This window comes from Pleurodeles waltl, chromosome 4_1 (assembly GCF_031143425.1).
Source record: "Pleurodeles waltl isolate 20211129_DDA chromosome 4_1, aPleWal1.hap1.20221129, whole genome shotgun sequence".
Lineage (NCBI taxonomy): Eukaryota > Metazoa > Chordata > Amphibia > Caudata > Salamandridae > Pleurodeles > Pleurodeles waltl.
The window spans coordinates 908,926,785-908,942,524 of NC_090442.1; the positions used below are offsets into that span (position 1 = coordinate 908,926,785).

The following is a 15,740-nucleotide window of genomic DNA, read 5'->3' on the forward strand; positions in this document are numbered from 1 at the left end:
TAAGAGTAGATTAAATGTCTCGTTAGTGACATTTCCTAGTAGATGTAAAATGCTAGCATTCTTTGTTAGTATTAAAGGATGCACATATTAAAAATCCAACATTCACAGTATTGCCATTGCTACTTCTACAAAATAAAAAGGTAGATCTATTGATACGTGATCTATTAAAATATGATAAGTTAACCAAAGCCTCTTCTGCTGAAATGCCTGGTATGAATTCTGGTGAATATGTGAAGCTATTGATCAGTTTTTTGAAATTTTTTACAAAGTCAAATATAAAGGTTTACAATTTGAAACCATTTCTAGTTTTTCCTTTTGTTGAGAGTAGTTAAAACTAACATGTTTTCTTTATTTTTCTTCTTGGCACAGCCCTGTAGAACAGGGATTAAATCCTTTATGGAAGACTAGTTAAGATGTATACATTAACTATCATTAGCAACTCCAGTCTAGGTGAAGTATTTTAATGATTAATCTTGTCAACATTTGTCTTAAATTATATTGGGGAAAAATTGCGTCTTTTCAATCATACTCTCCCCCAAGTAATACTCTTACCAATTTGGTATTGTCATTCCCCAACATTGGAACCAGACCATTGTCTTAAGCCCCCACAAACACGTTTTTACACCGTCCCTACTTTTCCTTCTCCTACAGCATAGTTGTAAGGTGTGAATTACACTCTTGTTTCTTTCTCTCGTAATATGCACGCTTATATCCCCTTGACATGCCATTACGCTTCCCCATTTTCTACATGCTCCGACCCTTGTATAATACTGATCTCCTTCACCACCTATTCTCTACTACACTACCCTCTTCTAGCGTTGCCTTGTAGTATGTCCCTGCAGCCTCTTGTACCTCCTGTACTGTATATTTCATTTTCGGCCCTTTTTACCTCTCCCTGATAATTTAGGGCACAAATTGGCTCCTTTTTTGACTCACCCCAACAAATTTTCTTTAGAAATAAATGCGAAAATTATCATTTTGTTTTGATTTTCAATTTTAGCATGCCTTTTTAAAAAATAAAAAATAAAAACATTTTTATACAGTTTAACTGTGAACAACAAAGCACTTTAGCCTGTTGAGCATATAACGACGGACAGGGCCTTTAACAGCTGGTATAGCCAGAGACAGGAGACTTATGAGGCTATTGGAAGGTTCCATTTTCTGAGGCTGGAATGCCCTAAATTAAAAATAATAAATGCAAAGACAAATATTGGAATGTTGGCGCAGAAGCCCTAGACCAGTCTTTTTTTAACCGTGGGGCACTCCATCGCCTTCATTGGAGCATTCCAGTGTTGTAATTGCATATGCTGCAATCTTTATTGTTCATATTATACACTTATAATGGAACCAGACAGACCAGTAAAAGTACTGGGGCTTCTGTGACAATCTTTTCCAACAGATAACAATTGTCCCACCATGTCTTGATCTGTATGCCCAACAAACGTTAACCAAATGTGAAAACTTTGTAAAAGTATGAATTGGTTGATTTGTGTGCATTTTATACTAACAGATCTGCCCTTCTGAGAATGGGAAGTCTGGTTTGGAAATAGTTGATACGATACCAGATCTGTTTCCATCGTTCTCTTCCCTCAATGTCTTTACATATCATTAAATAAAAATGCATGCAATAATCATTTTATGTCTTACTATTGTGAAGGGAAGACAGATAAGAGTTTTGCAAGAAACAACATTCTTAACAAGTTGTGCTGGTTTTTGTCCAAGATCACCCTTTGAATCAAAATTCCAGTTTTGGCCTCATCAGAGTCTTTCTACTAGAGATGCTCTTTCTCTCTCCTATGCCAAGCATCCGTGCACCATTATGTAGATAGCAGTACTAACACTACTTTTGTGGATGCTCAGCTGCTCCATTAATCCGTAGAGAGGTGCTATCTGTCAAGCCACACCTTTACTTCAGACTTGGACCACTCCCAAAGATGTACCCTTTGCCTAGTCCCACTATTACTTTCTACTGAGGGAACCACCCCAAGTTCCATGATCTTTGCTGTCTCTCAAAGGTGCATGTACCCCATGGAGCAGCCACATTGTATGATCATATAAACGAATAATCATTGCAGGTGCAGCTGGAAAGGAGGTCAAGGGGTATACTAGTAGCGCTTGACCACTCAAAGGTATTTTGCGGTGGATATTGTTGGCAGCTGAATGAAATGGTTAGGCTTTTGAATGTTAGTGCACCATTCCCAGCATCCTTTTTACCCACAGTATTCTACTTCTCAGGATTATCTCTATTCTCAATGAAATTTCCTTTCCTGCGTTGATCCATGGACCATGAATCCAGATGTGTAACCTGATACAAATTACAACTGTTTTATGTCTGACAGCGGTGTGATCTTCAACTCCCAGCCCTGGCTTCTCAGGACACTGCCTTGGAAAACCAAACGAACCCATAATTTGACCCCCACTAAAAAAAATCTTTTGCCTAGACTTCTGAAGTGTAATATACATTATTTCATGGTATGAGGGCCAGTTGGTATTTAATGAATAGATCAGCCAAATGTATGTTCCCAAACTGTAGTTGGGAGCCTATGTTACTCATTTGTTAAGGCAGTAAACTTTTTTGATGTTATTTTCTTTTGAAATGCCTACTAAGTTTTTGTTTCCTCCCACTGGCAAAAATGTTATTTCATTCTTTTGTTATCGAAATGTATATGTGTGGTTTTCTGGTTTGGGCATTAGAAAGATTAATTGGATCATTTTAGTCGACATGAAGTCTGTCGGGTGTCAACATGGAATGTTGTTGACTAAGAATGTGCACAATACACATTCCAGTCTCTCTGCGCATGCAGCAGAGTTAGAAGACTCATTTGCCAGGATGCTGGACTGTAAGAAGTGCATTATTTGAATGATGAAAAATATAAATTAGATTATGGAACATAAATGGCAACTAAATGTGCTGTAAGGATAATTGGATTCACATGAACTTAGTTGAGTGATCTCATGATGACTGCCACTACACTACTAGAATATGTTCTCAGCAAGTTGTTGGTATCCTCCAAAATAAGTGCCCTTCTGACATCTGTAAAGCCAGTGTATTGAACATGAGCCTCCCAGCTCTTGCTCCTATGATCGCAAACTTCATCAGTCTCTTTCCTCTAGCAAATACCCATAAAAAGTCACTCCTTCACCATCTTCAAAAAAGCCAAATACAACCTTAGTAGTAATCAAACTACAGACCTATATGCTGTATTCGCCATAGCCACAGCTCCAAAATCTGTAGTTATTGCATAACTTCTTCACACATTGTCAAGTGGCTTCCAGACCGGTCCACTCTGGTAAAGCAGCAAAAAGCCGCACTCCCCACCTTAAAAGACAAAAGTAAGTACAGCACCTTGTTACTTTCAGAAATAATTTACACCACTGATAATTGTACGACTGCCTTGAAACCATACATCTTTTTCCTTCATTTCAATCCACTCGACTTATCCCCTCAAAATTACTGAGGGCCGAAGGCTCCTCCATCTTTCGCCCTCTATGCACGCATTCTGGATGGCCACACCTTCTGTGCCAGAGGGTGATGCAGTTCTAACATCTGTTGCCTCTTTTTCCTGAACACAGTCCTCTCGTTGTGGGGATAATGGCCTTGTGCATAGATTTAGCACCACACACCATACTGCATGTAGCCTCTGTGGGTGTGACTCTTGAGACAATGGGCACCAGCAGAAGGGCACTAGGAAGGTCTAATGTTGCACTCTGCTATAGTGGAACAGCAACAGTATGTTGCATGACAGGCATTTTCTAGACCCCCTTCCACAAATGGCTGTCACTGTGATTTGTCTCGTGTGATGAGGTGCTCACGTCCAGGATATGATTGTACAAGCTACCTGGACCAATCGCCTTCTCCCCTGTACCGAGGATACCATATAAACTACCTGGAACTGCTAGACATCAGTCTTGCCCTCAGTCTTCTTCAAACTCGTTTGGAGCCATACATTTTTCATAAATACGGACAACATGACAGCTGTGTATTGTACCCAGAAGAAGCTGAGCCTATTCCTTTTAGCTTTCTGCTCTGGTTTAGGAGATCTGGCACCGGCATTCCAGAGCGGCATTCACCTGCTGGCGCAACATTTGCAGATTATGGAGAAACGGGCCTGCTCCGCGAAACACATCAACAGGTTCCGCTGGGAATTAGGGACACAACTTCTTAATGGTATACAGCCTACATATACTAATTCTGTACTGTGCATTAGAATGACAACTGTTAAGATGTTATTTCTTGGTGTTTCTTAGCCACTGTTGTTTGAATACAGAACGATCCAGTAAACACATTCTTTTAACTCATGGATTCTTATTGCAGGTAACAATGACCGTAAGTCCTACAATTGCTTTAACCAATGAAGACAAGCTCATGTGTGAATTTGGGGACACAATTGAATCTGCGCAGCTTGAAGAAGATGGAAGAATCTCTTGTAGTTCTCCTGTGACCCTCGAACCCACAAAAAATGGTGAAGGTAAAAATAAACAGCTACTCCTATAATACATTAGTCTATGACTGCAGGACTGTGTAGGCTGTATGATTGAAGCAGGCTATTGGCTTTCTTTAATGCGTCCTTTATCAAACACCTTTCAAATCCTTTCAGACACCCTTGTGGAACAGAGTCCAAAACATCTGGGGTCTCCTCCAAGGAGCCTTCCATGGCAAGTGGTGCATTTTAAAACTGCCATCGATAGTACTCAAAAAGAGCTATCCCATCTGCTCCTTGATCAGTCTTCTTCAGGTACTCTGAAAAAGATACAGCACCTGGCCTCAAACCCTTTGTCCTTACAGACATTAACCTGTCTTAATTTCTCTTCCCAACTCTTAACTCCTGTGGGAGTACGTCCCAACTGGTGACGGACCCACTACTTCATCTGAGCACCGTCCTCACCATTTTAATGATATCAGAGGTGCTTCCGCCTCACTGGCGGAAGAACATTCTGTTCATCAGAGACGTATGCTGAACCATTGCAAAATGTTTTTCATGTACTTCACTCCAGCCAGTAGCAAGCATTGCTCAGACTAATAAAATGTAGAAAGACTGTTTGTGGTATTAACATCTCCCGTTACGGCATGTACGCCTGTGGAGTTTCCTGAACGATCAACCTATTGGGTGCCACACATCCATCAGATATACTCAACATACCTAGTACTAGTATAGTATTACATAGTACTAGCACTGTAAACTTTCACACAGTAGGCAGAACACAACTTGCACTGCTACTGGCATACATGATTTCTCTTGGTCACCCGCCTGCCCTTCCCATCTCTCTAGCCCACTCTTCTTTTCCCCTCCAAATTCCCCTGTCTATGGACCTGGAGCGGAGTGTTGCTGTCAGTTCAGTGGCAGAAAAGGCAGAGAACACAAGGGACATGGTATGATGGTTTAGATGACCACTGAGTTTTCAGGGCCAAAAGAGTGCACTGAAGGCCAAGCTTTGTTGGGGTCCTTTGTTTGACACTGCTGTTGCACAGACACCAGGGCCCAGAGGAAAAACAGTGCATGATTAAATAAATATTGTTTCTATTGAGGAGTCGCACGTTGTTGTGCTCTCTAACTGCCACATTGTGTTCCAGGTTTAAAAGTTAAACACCTTTGCAGCGCGGGCATTGCAGAACCCTTGGAAATGTGGGATTCAGGACAAACCACTGCAGCTGCCCCGCATAAAGACCCCTCATCCCTGGAACAGCCCTGCATCTAGTGATTAATTTGTCAAAACAAAAAACAATAGACTGGGCCCAGGATTTTTCTGAGGGAGTCTCTACATCTTTCGCATCCAGTGCTCCTGGCAGTGAAACCAACTGGTGCACACAGCCACATATGTGAGCATTAACTTACGTGTCTGTCTAAAGCAGAATAGTAGACAACAAAAAGGCAGGCTGAAATGATGCCCGAATATTTATCTGTGTCTGAGATTAACCCAGTTCCTGTCTCACCTTGATTCATATATATTTTTTTTTTTTTTAATTAATTCTTATTTATAGCTAACATTGGGAGTTAGTCTGTTTCTGAGAACCCACAATTTTTTCATCTGCCAAACAGACTGGGGAGATTGTGACTTGCCCAAAATTACAAAATATTTCTAGTGCAATATGATTAGTTTTGTAAAACGGCTAGGCTTTACTGAAAAACTTTTGTTGTCCACGTCCTATAACATTTTTTTAAATGAGACATTATCTGTATCATAAAATAACACAGTGGCTGCCTATTTTACTCTCATGTTCAAAAACAGTCTGAGTCTCTGCAGTTACTGTGCTACTGCGTCCCGCCAGGCTTGCTTCACCTGTTGGATCAATCCATGGTTGATAAATGATACCTTTAATTTAACAAATAGTCATCAACTGTTTGAAATGTGTTAAAGGAATAGCAACACATTAACAAAGGTATAAATGCTTACATATAAACGTCTGAATTGTTTGGGAGAGCAGTCCTCACAATTCGGCATTGCAGAGTCTTCGGATTTAAATTCTCCTTGGGTTCAATGTCAGAGCTGTCTTTTCTAATAATCAGTCTGCACTAGTTAGACTCTGATTTGTAATGTGAATGGGGATTCCTCCTCTGGCAGGAGTAGTTCAAAGTCAATCTGGACTTTGTTCTTCACAGTTAATGGAAAATCAACTTTCTAGATTTGCATCGGGCACAAGAGGTATCCTCCAAGATATATCTAAGTTTCAGAAGCTCATGAATTAAAGTTTATTGGTAGCTTGTTGACTTGTACTGTTTTGGTTGCAAATGATCAAGCCTGTTCTCGTATATTATAAACTCCTTCTACTGAAGTAAATTTGCTCTTTGCATTTCTTCAGATAAACCATACCGAAAGGTGTTCTACAACAAAGCGAGTTTCCTAAAGTTCCAATTTTTTTAAGTTCTTGCTTAAACAACTTTGTTTTTGTTTTTTTCACTAGCCACGTTTAGCCAAATAAATCATAATAACACGTGCATGCTTACCTACATTCAGGAGCTTTCAGTAAGCCGCCCTCTTTCACTGGTCTATTCATTTGGCATTCACCTTTAGCTCTAGCCCACCGCATCAGACAGCATGGAGCAATGGGTACGCCCATTTCATCCATTGTTTCACTTTTCCTGATGCCAAGTGCCCTGCCGTATGAAAATGATATTTTTCATATTTTTATATTTTTACGTTTGGCATTTTTTGCATGTTGCATCTGTTTGCAGAAAATGATAATATTGTGTCCTTGTCAAAGCCAAGGCTTTTGGCTTTGCTAGTGCTTGCCTCATTGTTTGTTCATGGTGTCGGATACCATTGCACAAGTCTACTGTGCACTGGGATTTACCTGTATGTACAAGATTTTTAGCTCTTAGCGTGGGTTGTACAGTGCAGCTTTTTAACTTGCCCTCTCCTATTTGTCTGTTGCACCTTCTAGTAAGAGGCACATTCGCTAGTCCCATCTTTTAGTTTAATTGCGTGTGATGATTTTATCATTTCTTTCTCATATGGCTGACTCTCCCCTTAGAGTTGTCCAAGTACTTATTAATCTTCAAATGTAACACCCTTGTAATGGTCTTAAAGCCTACCCTTGTCCTAGTTTCTTTTTTTAGGGTGCCATGTAATGAATGGCAGTCTTTTGTATATGCACACATTACCTTATACTACGTTATACCTTGCCTGTAAAATAAAGGTGGGCTAATGTCACATGTCATTTAAGCAAGTGTAATAGACCCAAAAATCATTACTTTTTCCTGCAGTGCAAGGGGTGGGATACATTTAATTTCACCATGCTGCAAAATTGACATGAGAAAAACATGGTTTTCTGCTTTACAAATTACATGTTGCGATGACCGTACACAGGGAAGCATATATGCCAATAGTAACAAAGCCTCTTAAACGTGATTTTGCCTCACTGCATAAATATATTCTTTTTCGTGGTTTTCATTAAATACATTTTTACCCAATAAATGTGAAAAAAAATCCATCTCTTAAATCATATACCCAAAGTTTAATAAGCTAATGTTACTCCACACCTCACAATGCCAGTCCATTTTATACCGTGCCACGCCACACAGTGCCACTCCACTCCACACAGTGCCACAACACTCCACTCCATCAAAGTCAGTAGATCTGACATAGGCAAGACCATTGGATTGGCCATTACTTATTGAGGTTTGGCATAGACTATAAACACATTCTTTATCAACGTTTCTAGTACCTAAAGAACATTTTTACTCACTCAGGACAACTCCTTCAATGTTCTCTTCTCAAGAACTACAAACAATTTGTTTGGACTGACCACCCTGCTTCACATGTAGTATGTTGCTTAGCTTGCAGGTGAGCACTCTGCATTACCTCTGCATTTTGTGTGCCTTAAAGAAATTAAACCCACATTCAAAGCTGAGGCGAATCTTGATTTATGTATCATTGTGTATTTTTGGTGATTGTTGTGTGGCAAGTAAAGATAGGTCATAGTGTGATTATTTTATTTTCAGACTTTCTATATTGCATGCCATACTATGTCAGTGATCATGCTGTGTTTCTCGAGCCTTTTCTGCGTATCCTCCCTTATTCTTACTTATGTAGCCAGCTCTCTGTTTTGAGGCCAATTAGTTACTTAAAAATCAATTGATTATTAGCGTATTCGAGTATCTTCTATTTTCTCACTATCTAGCCTGCAGGTACGTGGTGTGAAACTTCTAAAACAATCTAGATAGAACATGCACACTACAGCCAATAATTCAGTTTCCACAAATAGTGTGAGTTGTGCTGGAATCACAGTTGTAGTGCCTTTTGGCTTCTAAAGATAACTGAGAAGGTTTATTAGTAAATATATGTCTGCGTTTACCACAGTGCATAAAAACAAGTGACGGCATGTGTTTTGCCATTGTGGCACATTTGTACAGTACTTTAAAATAAAGTTTTTTTTTCTGTGCTCCATTTTGTAGGTGATAAGCCACAAGTATACGTTTATCGTATTCGTAAGATTAGTAAAATGGATTAAGAATTTGAACAATGCCAGGATCTACTGTACAGCATTAGCTCAGTAACACTGAAGTTATGTTGGATGCTGATCAAAATCTGCGTTTGCCAGGAAGGCACTACATCGATCTGTGAAGCAATTAATGAAGATAAAATCTAATACATAAATATTCCCTGCAGAAAATAATTTTTAGGAAAATTGGCTGATGAAGACTTGGGTTCACCGGTCCATGGATTTGAAGGGATAACATTTATTGATGTGGCGAAATGTTTGAACCTATAGCCCTCATTTTATCTTAAAATGGTTAATGGGTAAATATATTGAAAATTAAGCTGCCTTCGAACCAGTTTTGTTTCTGAACGGTAGTCTACATCTTTCTTCTCCAGACTCGTTGTCACAAACTTGGGGAGAAGGGGAAAAGAGCCCGGAAGGACAGCCTTCCTTTTCTAGAATCACTGATACACGGTCCTTTAGTAATGGTTGGCAAATATTGCTTCCAATGCACACAATGGTAATTATTATACGCTAATGAACGCCAAGGCTTTTGCAGGAGATGGCTACGAGATGGCCAAGTTCCCTGCTTGTTACACTTCTTATTCAGCATTATATGTCTGCATATTATAAAACTTAAGGCGAATATTCAGTGGCTTTAGATGGCTACTGTGTCTCCTACAATGTTTGGGTGTTAATAGAAAATAGATCATGCTTTACACATTGCGGACCAAGGACAGCCATGCTAGTGGTGTGTGTGCTGCACTCATTGTATTTATCAAATCGGATATAGCATGGGCAATATCATTGTCCATCAAATACATTTTGTGGAAAGCAGTTTATTACATGGTGTGATTGTGCAACCTCACAATGTAATAAACTCACAACCTCGTCTTGGGTCCATTCTGGCTCGTTTGCAAAACATTAGCTCAACCCTGGATAGCTGTGGCATTGAGCAATCAGGCTTTGTCAAAGGAACAAGTGCAAAACATTTAGAAGAACCAAGACAGCTGAATAATAAAGAAACATGGCACAAGTAAAATCCAGCACCACTTCAAAATAGCTCTTTTTTGTGAATTTTTAGACACAATAACACATAAAATCCACTTGAGAGTTCCAGAGATATAAATTACTAAGCAAATGATAAATCACTGATTTTAATTGAGTTCACAGATAAGCAGTGACAGCTACTGCTGTTGCATAGACACAACCTTCCAAAAGTTTTCTAACTACTCCTGCCCACTGTGGGCAAGCAGCTCCTGCAGAGAGTGAGTCACAATGGCCAATAAGGCTTGACGGGACAGTTCCCTTGCAGCCAAAACAGTGTACAGTCCAGATCCATGCTTTATGGGCAAACTGCCATATAAATCAATGGAGTGGTCCTGATACAAGGGATACAGGATGCTAAAGATGCTAATACGGTGATGTGGATCTTCCTGGTGCCACCCCTCGGCCCATGAACACAGTGGTGCAAGTTTTGCCACAGGGGTTGATGTCCCTCGAAGTCTGGTTGAGGTCCAGCCAAAAACAAATTACCAGACCAGTCGTTCCCTTTAACTGGGGCTAGTGTCTGTCTTGAGCTACCAAACTGCACTCCAATGGTTCTCCCAGGTCCAGCAGACTCGGTGGAACTTTTGAATTTCGAAGCTCAGTCTCCTTGGCTGCACTTCGGTGGTCATGCAGTCTTGGTTACTAGCTCATCTAGGCAGTCTTCTCAGCTTTTGTGGCCTTGTACCAGTAATAGTAAGTCAGCCAACTGGGTTTTGGAGTCACTTTTGTCTGGGGCACAGGGATGACTTTTCCTCAAGCAGGGCATCACAGGTACAGTCCTCTTTGCTAGCAAAGGATTAACAGGTACAGTCCAGCCTGTCAGTTGAGGTCCAGGAGCCAACGTTGGGGTTTTTATACCCAGTCCATGCCCTCAGAGGATGTGGTGGCTACCAGCTAATGGGCTACCAGGTTCCCCCCACCTGAGGACGACTTCTTGTCTAGGGTGGCCACTAACTGGTTCATAATGTAATATTCTGCTCCCACCCGAGATGTCAGAACCCCTTTTTCAGTGAGTGGAGCTCTGTAACCCACCCTAGAGGTGTGGCTACTTGATGGCAGCATGCCCATGGAAAACTGGTTTTGCAATAGTTTCCCCCACGCTACCTGGGCCAACAGTTGAAGGTTTTACATGGACGAAATGTATGCTTATTTTAGACATTGTTTTTTTTTCTTAATTCATGGTTTGCGTTTAATACTAGAACATTGGAATGTTTGCACTCCATTTGATACAATGGAGTGCTCTGGGCTTTTACTGGCCGGTAAACGCCCGGAGCGCCAACATTCCAATCTTTGTTCACAGCAACAGCTGTGAACAAAGCCTCACGGATCCTGAGGGGATTTTAATCCCCTTCGGTTCCGTGAAGCCTTTGTTTTATTTATGAGAACATACTGCCCTCTAATGGCCGAATGTTCTAATAGCCTTCAGCTCGGGCCATTAATGCGGGAGAGGGTCTTTAATAGCCGGTAGAGCCCGCTACGGCGTGTTCTAAGGCTATATTATAAAACGAAAACCCATTATGATTGAAGTCCAAATGGAAAAAAAAAAAAAATACCTCTGCTTTGTATATGTATTGAAACAGTAGGTTTGGCTTCCTATTGAAAAGTCAATCTCAGTGCATCTGAAGAAACTTGGTCCATTTGTAAAGAGTGTGTCACAGCTTCAGACTCTGAATGATGGAAGGGCAGCTTCTGCAGTGTCATTAGTTGCATTATGTTCTTTGCCTGGACCATCCTGGTTAACATCTTAAGCCTTTGAGCAACAAACTGTTTTGACTGAATTCAAGTATTATGAGCACAAATTGAGCCAGGACTGCAAAATGGCAACATGTCATTGCTGTAGGGAAATGTCTCATATGTTAAGCCCATTAATTCAAGTCGAAACCCTGCCAAATACGTTTTCTTCGTAAAATCGGTGTTTTAGCACTCTTGGCACAGCCAGCCCCAACTAAGTAAATGGTGTAATGGCCAGTTGGCCTATGCAGCTGTAATAATGCACTTTGCAATGGTATAATTTCATAAGCGCCTTACAAACGCATTATAGGACTTAAAAGCAGTTGGCTGCCCTTTAGCTTGTGTCTGGAGTGTACTGGTTCATTTTACTGGCATTTGTTTGTGGTCTGGTTAGGAAACGGTGGCTTTTAAGCGAGCTATTTGTTTTCACTGCAGCAGCTGCAAATTATTTATATTAGGAGGCCTTGCACTTATGCCTGGGCTCTGAACCACAGCCATGGTATAAGTTGATGCTCACATCTACAGTAAGGCCCCCGCTGGCCATTTGCCCTTAACGATCAGATTCCACACACTCCCTGCAGTTCTGGGTTTTAAGATCAAAGCAGCTTGGATGTAAGTTCTACTTGTTAATGAAATTGGAGGGGTTGGTAATTTGAAAGAGTTGTATGAAGAAACCGCTCTTTGTGTGTATTGACCCTTGAGGTTTCTGCTATTCCCATGTTAGTGGACTTACCAAATCCTGTTGATTGGGTTTAACTTTGCTTTGGAGTGGCTCTTAAGTCATTTATCGGATAGAAAAAGATTTTTGGGGGTGGTTGTTCCTCCTCCCCCCCCCCCCCCCCCCCCTCCCACCAAATTCACCCTCCAGTCACTTTATTTGAAATGTGATTTGGGCGGTTCCCACAACTATGGTTTTGCATGTTCAACTTTTTTCAGCTGTAGTTTTCCTAAATGAGTTTGATAATCTGCCCGAACCGAAATGAGTCTAATTTGATGTGACCTTTGTTTTCAGAAATTAGTATTCACCTGTGTACTTGTGATAATCTTCTGGTTGGTACCTCTGTATTATCAGTGCTATTCCAAGTCGATGCTGGAACAATTAGACTTCACCGTGACACATGTATGTGATTCCTCACTCCAATCCAGGAGTAAAATTAGTGGGTTCTAAATCTATCATACAATATAACCTATATATTCTTACATTTATTTTTAATGTTGTGGTTATAGAGTAACATACTAAATGCAATGTTTACATTGCAAACAATATTTTCTGCCACCAATTTGTAGCATAAAACTGCCTTATAATCCTAGTTTAGCTGCGGTTGTGACATATCACAGGTCAGACTGACCTGTTCCCATATAAATGAAATGTTTTATTTGTGCATTCACCTTTTTGTTCACTGAATAGCAAAGCATATTGTGTGGTCATATGCCTATATTTCCATCAATAAACGCTTGGAAAGGTGTGCACAGGCCTCCCAATGTATGAACAGTTTTCACAATGTGAGGGGGCAAGGCCTCAATGAGTGAGACTAAGTGGCAGGTACAGCCCGAGGCACATTCACTTTCTCCTCCCTCCAACACCAAAGAATACAACTTCTGAAGCTGCCGCCGCTGGACTGGGAGGTTTCATGCCTGTACTGGACACCTGCTGCGCAGAACCTGCAGACCGTGCTGGAAACCTGCTCGCTGCAGGGGTTTCCAGCTAATTATGTGCACACTGTGATATCGGTTCCTCGCCGGGTGCCCATGTAGTAGGAGATACCCTGTGGCACGGTGGCACAGTCTGAGTTGAGGATGTCCGTGTACAGAGCTAAATTAGTCACGGATGACATTGAACTTAGAAATGACTTAAGACGGACAGAGCACCTCCAAGCACCCCAGTTCCTTCAAAGCTTGAACAGTTGTACCTCCTAAGGTTGGGAGGCATTGGCAGGATCACAGTATTTTACCACAACGCTCTCCCACTGGTGCCAAACACTAACAAGGGCTGGTGCGTGGTCAGAGCATCAGTTTCCACAAGAGGTGAATTTGCATACAATCAATAAATACGAGCCCATGCACGCACTGTTTACCCTAAACATATGAAATGGCTCTGGCCCTCATGCATGGCTATTGAGCACCTATTGTGCACTCTTACACTCCCAGATTTTGACGCTTCAGAGTGTAAGCCTGGTTTCTTTACACACTCGGAAGCAGTCCAGTTTGTTGGGGACTAGTGCAAGTTAGGTTATTCAAGGGCTCTGATGAAAAAAAACAAAAAAAAAAACTTACTGCTAGTGTGATGTCTTTTTAGTTTGAATAATGTTTCCGTACATGCGAGCTTTACCCATTTGCTGCATCTAAATTAATCTGTATACCAGTTAGTGGACATGAGTTGATTTTCTAGTTGGTGTTGGAGGTACACTATCAGTTTAATCACCATAGCAAGGGTACCACAGTCGGTCCCGCTAAAGGAACAGGGTATTGCACATTTTCAGATATTCATAAACACTGAAAGAAAAATTGTGCATTTTGTGGCCCCAGTTGTACATTCACCTACCTGGCCTGCTTCCTGCCAGATCAACTGGTCGATTGCTGTTGAGCACAATAATACCTTATATTGAATATTCCATTTAATCTCCGAACTACATCTACTTTAATAGTGTCTGCTCATGAGTATTAACCTTGTTTTTCCCCCCTACGGAATTGTATTCGGGACCCCATACAAATGCACATCTTTGTTTTTGTTTGCAGATCATATTTTAGTTGCCATTAGTTTAAACTTCAAAAGAGAAAATAAAGTGTTTTTTACGTCTGGAACGTACCCTTTTTACGACTGTGAAGCTGCGATGCATCTTTCAAAAAATCTTCCGTAAGTATGCTATTTGAATTCTGTAAGCATTTTCGTCCTCTCCTAAAGTCTCTATAGATTACCTGTAAATTTGCTAGAACTACTAAGAAACTGTATTTTTAAAAGCTAACAGGAGCCACAGAAGGCTGGTAACTAGGTTTCCGCCTAAGGGAGTATAACGTGCGCTTCCAAATGTGGTATAATTGCAGTATGAGATTGTCCTCAAAACCATATTTTTTCCTTTTCCTCATTTACTGGCTTTTAGATGGAAAGAATTGTTTTTTGAAGAGATTGTTACACTAAGGGCAGTCCAACTGAGTGCGTATAATCCTGAAAAACGCTGCCATATTACCTTTAGGGAAGCAGAATAATTTAGGACTTTCAAAGTACAAAATGATTGCATGTCAATGTAGATGTCCCAGTTAAAGAAAGTGATGTCACCCACTCAGAAGACAAAGGAGGGATTTTCACTCTGCTGGTTTTCTGTTGAACCATTTAGCTGCTATACAGAGGTTGTGCTGTTCAGTGCTTTCATGACTGAACCTCTACACTTTTCTATAGTTCCCCTTTATATTTGCATCATAAATCAGGGACTTATGTCAGTTGTCCAGAATGTACAATTCCTTAGTGTCACCGTCTTGAATCACAGTGAAAACTACATTGAAAAGCCATCTGTGATTGTTTCTGTAGGTTGCATGACTGATGTGCCATGCCAAGCGTGGCTTGATGTTCATGAATGTTTTATGTTGGTGGTAATGCCTGTTCCACTTCATGTGTTTATCCTCGAGTTTCCTTCAGTGTCAACATCCTGCCCCTCATGGGTATTGAGCCACCTTGCACATCTTAATGCAAGAAATGTTGGCGGTGTGTACGAGGCAGGAGTGCAACAATGATAGAGTACAAAAGTTGTAATGTTTGTCACAACCATTTTGATGTGATTAAGATCAGCTATACGTTCTTGTAAGTAAGAGAAATGTTTGTTACTTGCATCTGCAAGACCAGCTGTTTGGTGCATCTACCAGTTAACTTCTCAATTGACCATCCTCATCAGAGGCACTGAGTTAATGTTTAAAAATAATCTACACCCCATTTACGTGCTCTGGCCACCAGTAGGTAAAAGTACACTTTAGAATACTTACACCACCCAAATGTGAGTAGAATTACTTATTTGCATGTGTGCTAACTTTGGATTAATGGATGTGTTTT

General features: G+C 40.7%; 1 protein-coding gene across 5 annotated transcripts in view; it reads left to right on the plus strand.

Moving 5' to 3' along the window:
• Positions 1-15,740, plus strand: part of PLXNB2 (plexin B2) — a 640,303-nt gene that overhangs the window by 382,263 nt on the left and 242,300 nt on the right. For all 5 annotated transcript variants that reach the window (XM_069229655.1, XM_069229656.1, XM_069229658.1 and 2 more), the window contains 2 exons: positions 4,316-4,469; positions 14,438-14,555. In XM_069229655.1, the coding sequence (XP_069085756.1) occupies positions 4,316-4,469; positions 14,438-14,555 (272 nt within the window). The remainder of the gene's footprint in view (positions 1-4,315; positions 4,470-14,437; positions 14,556-15,740) is intronic.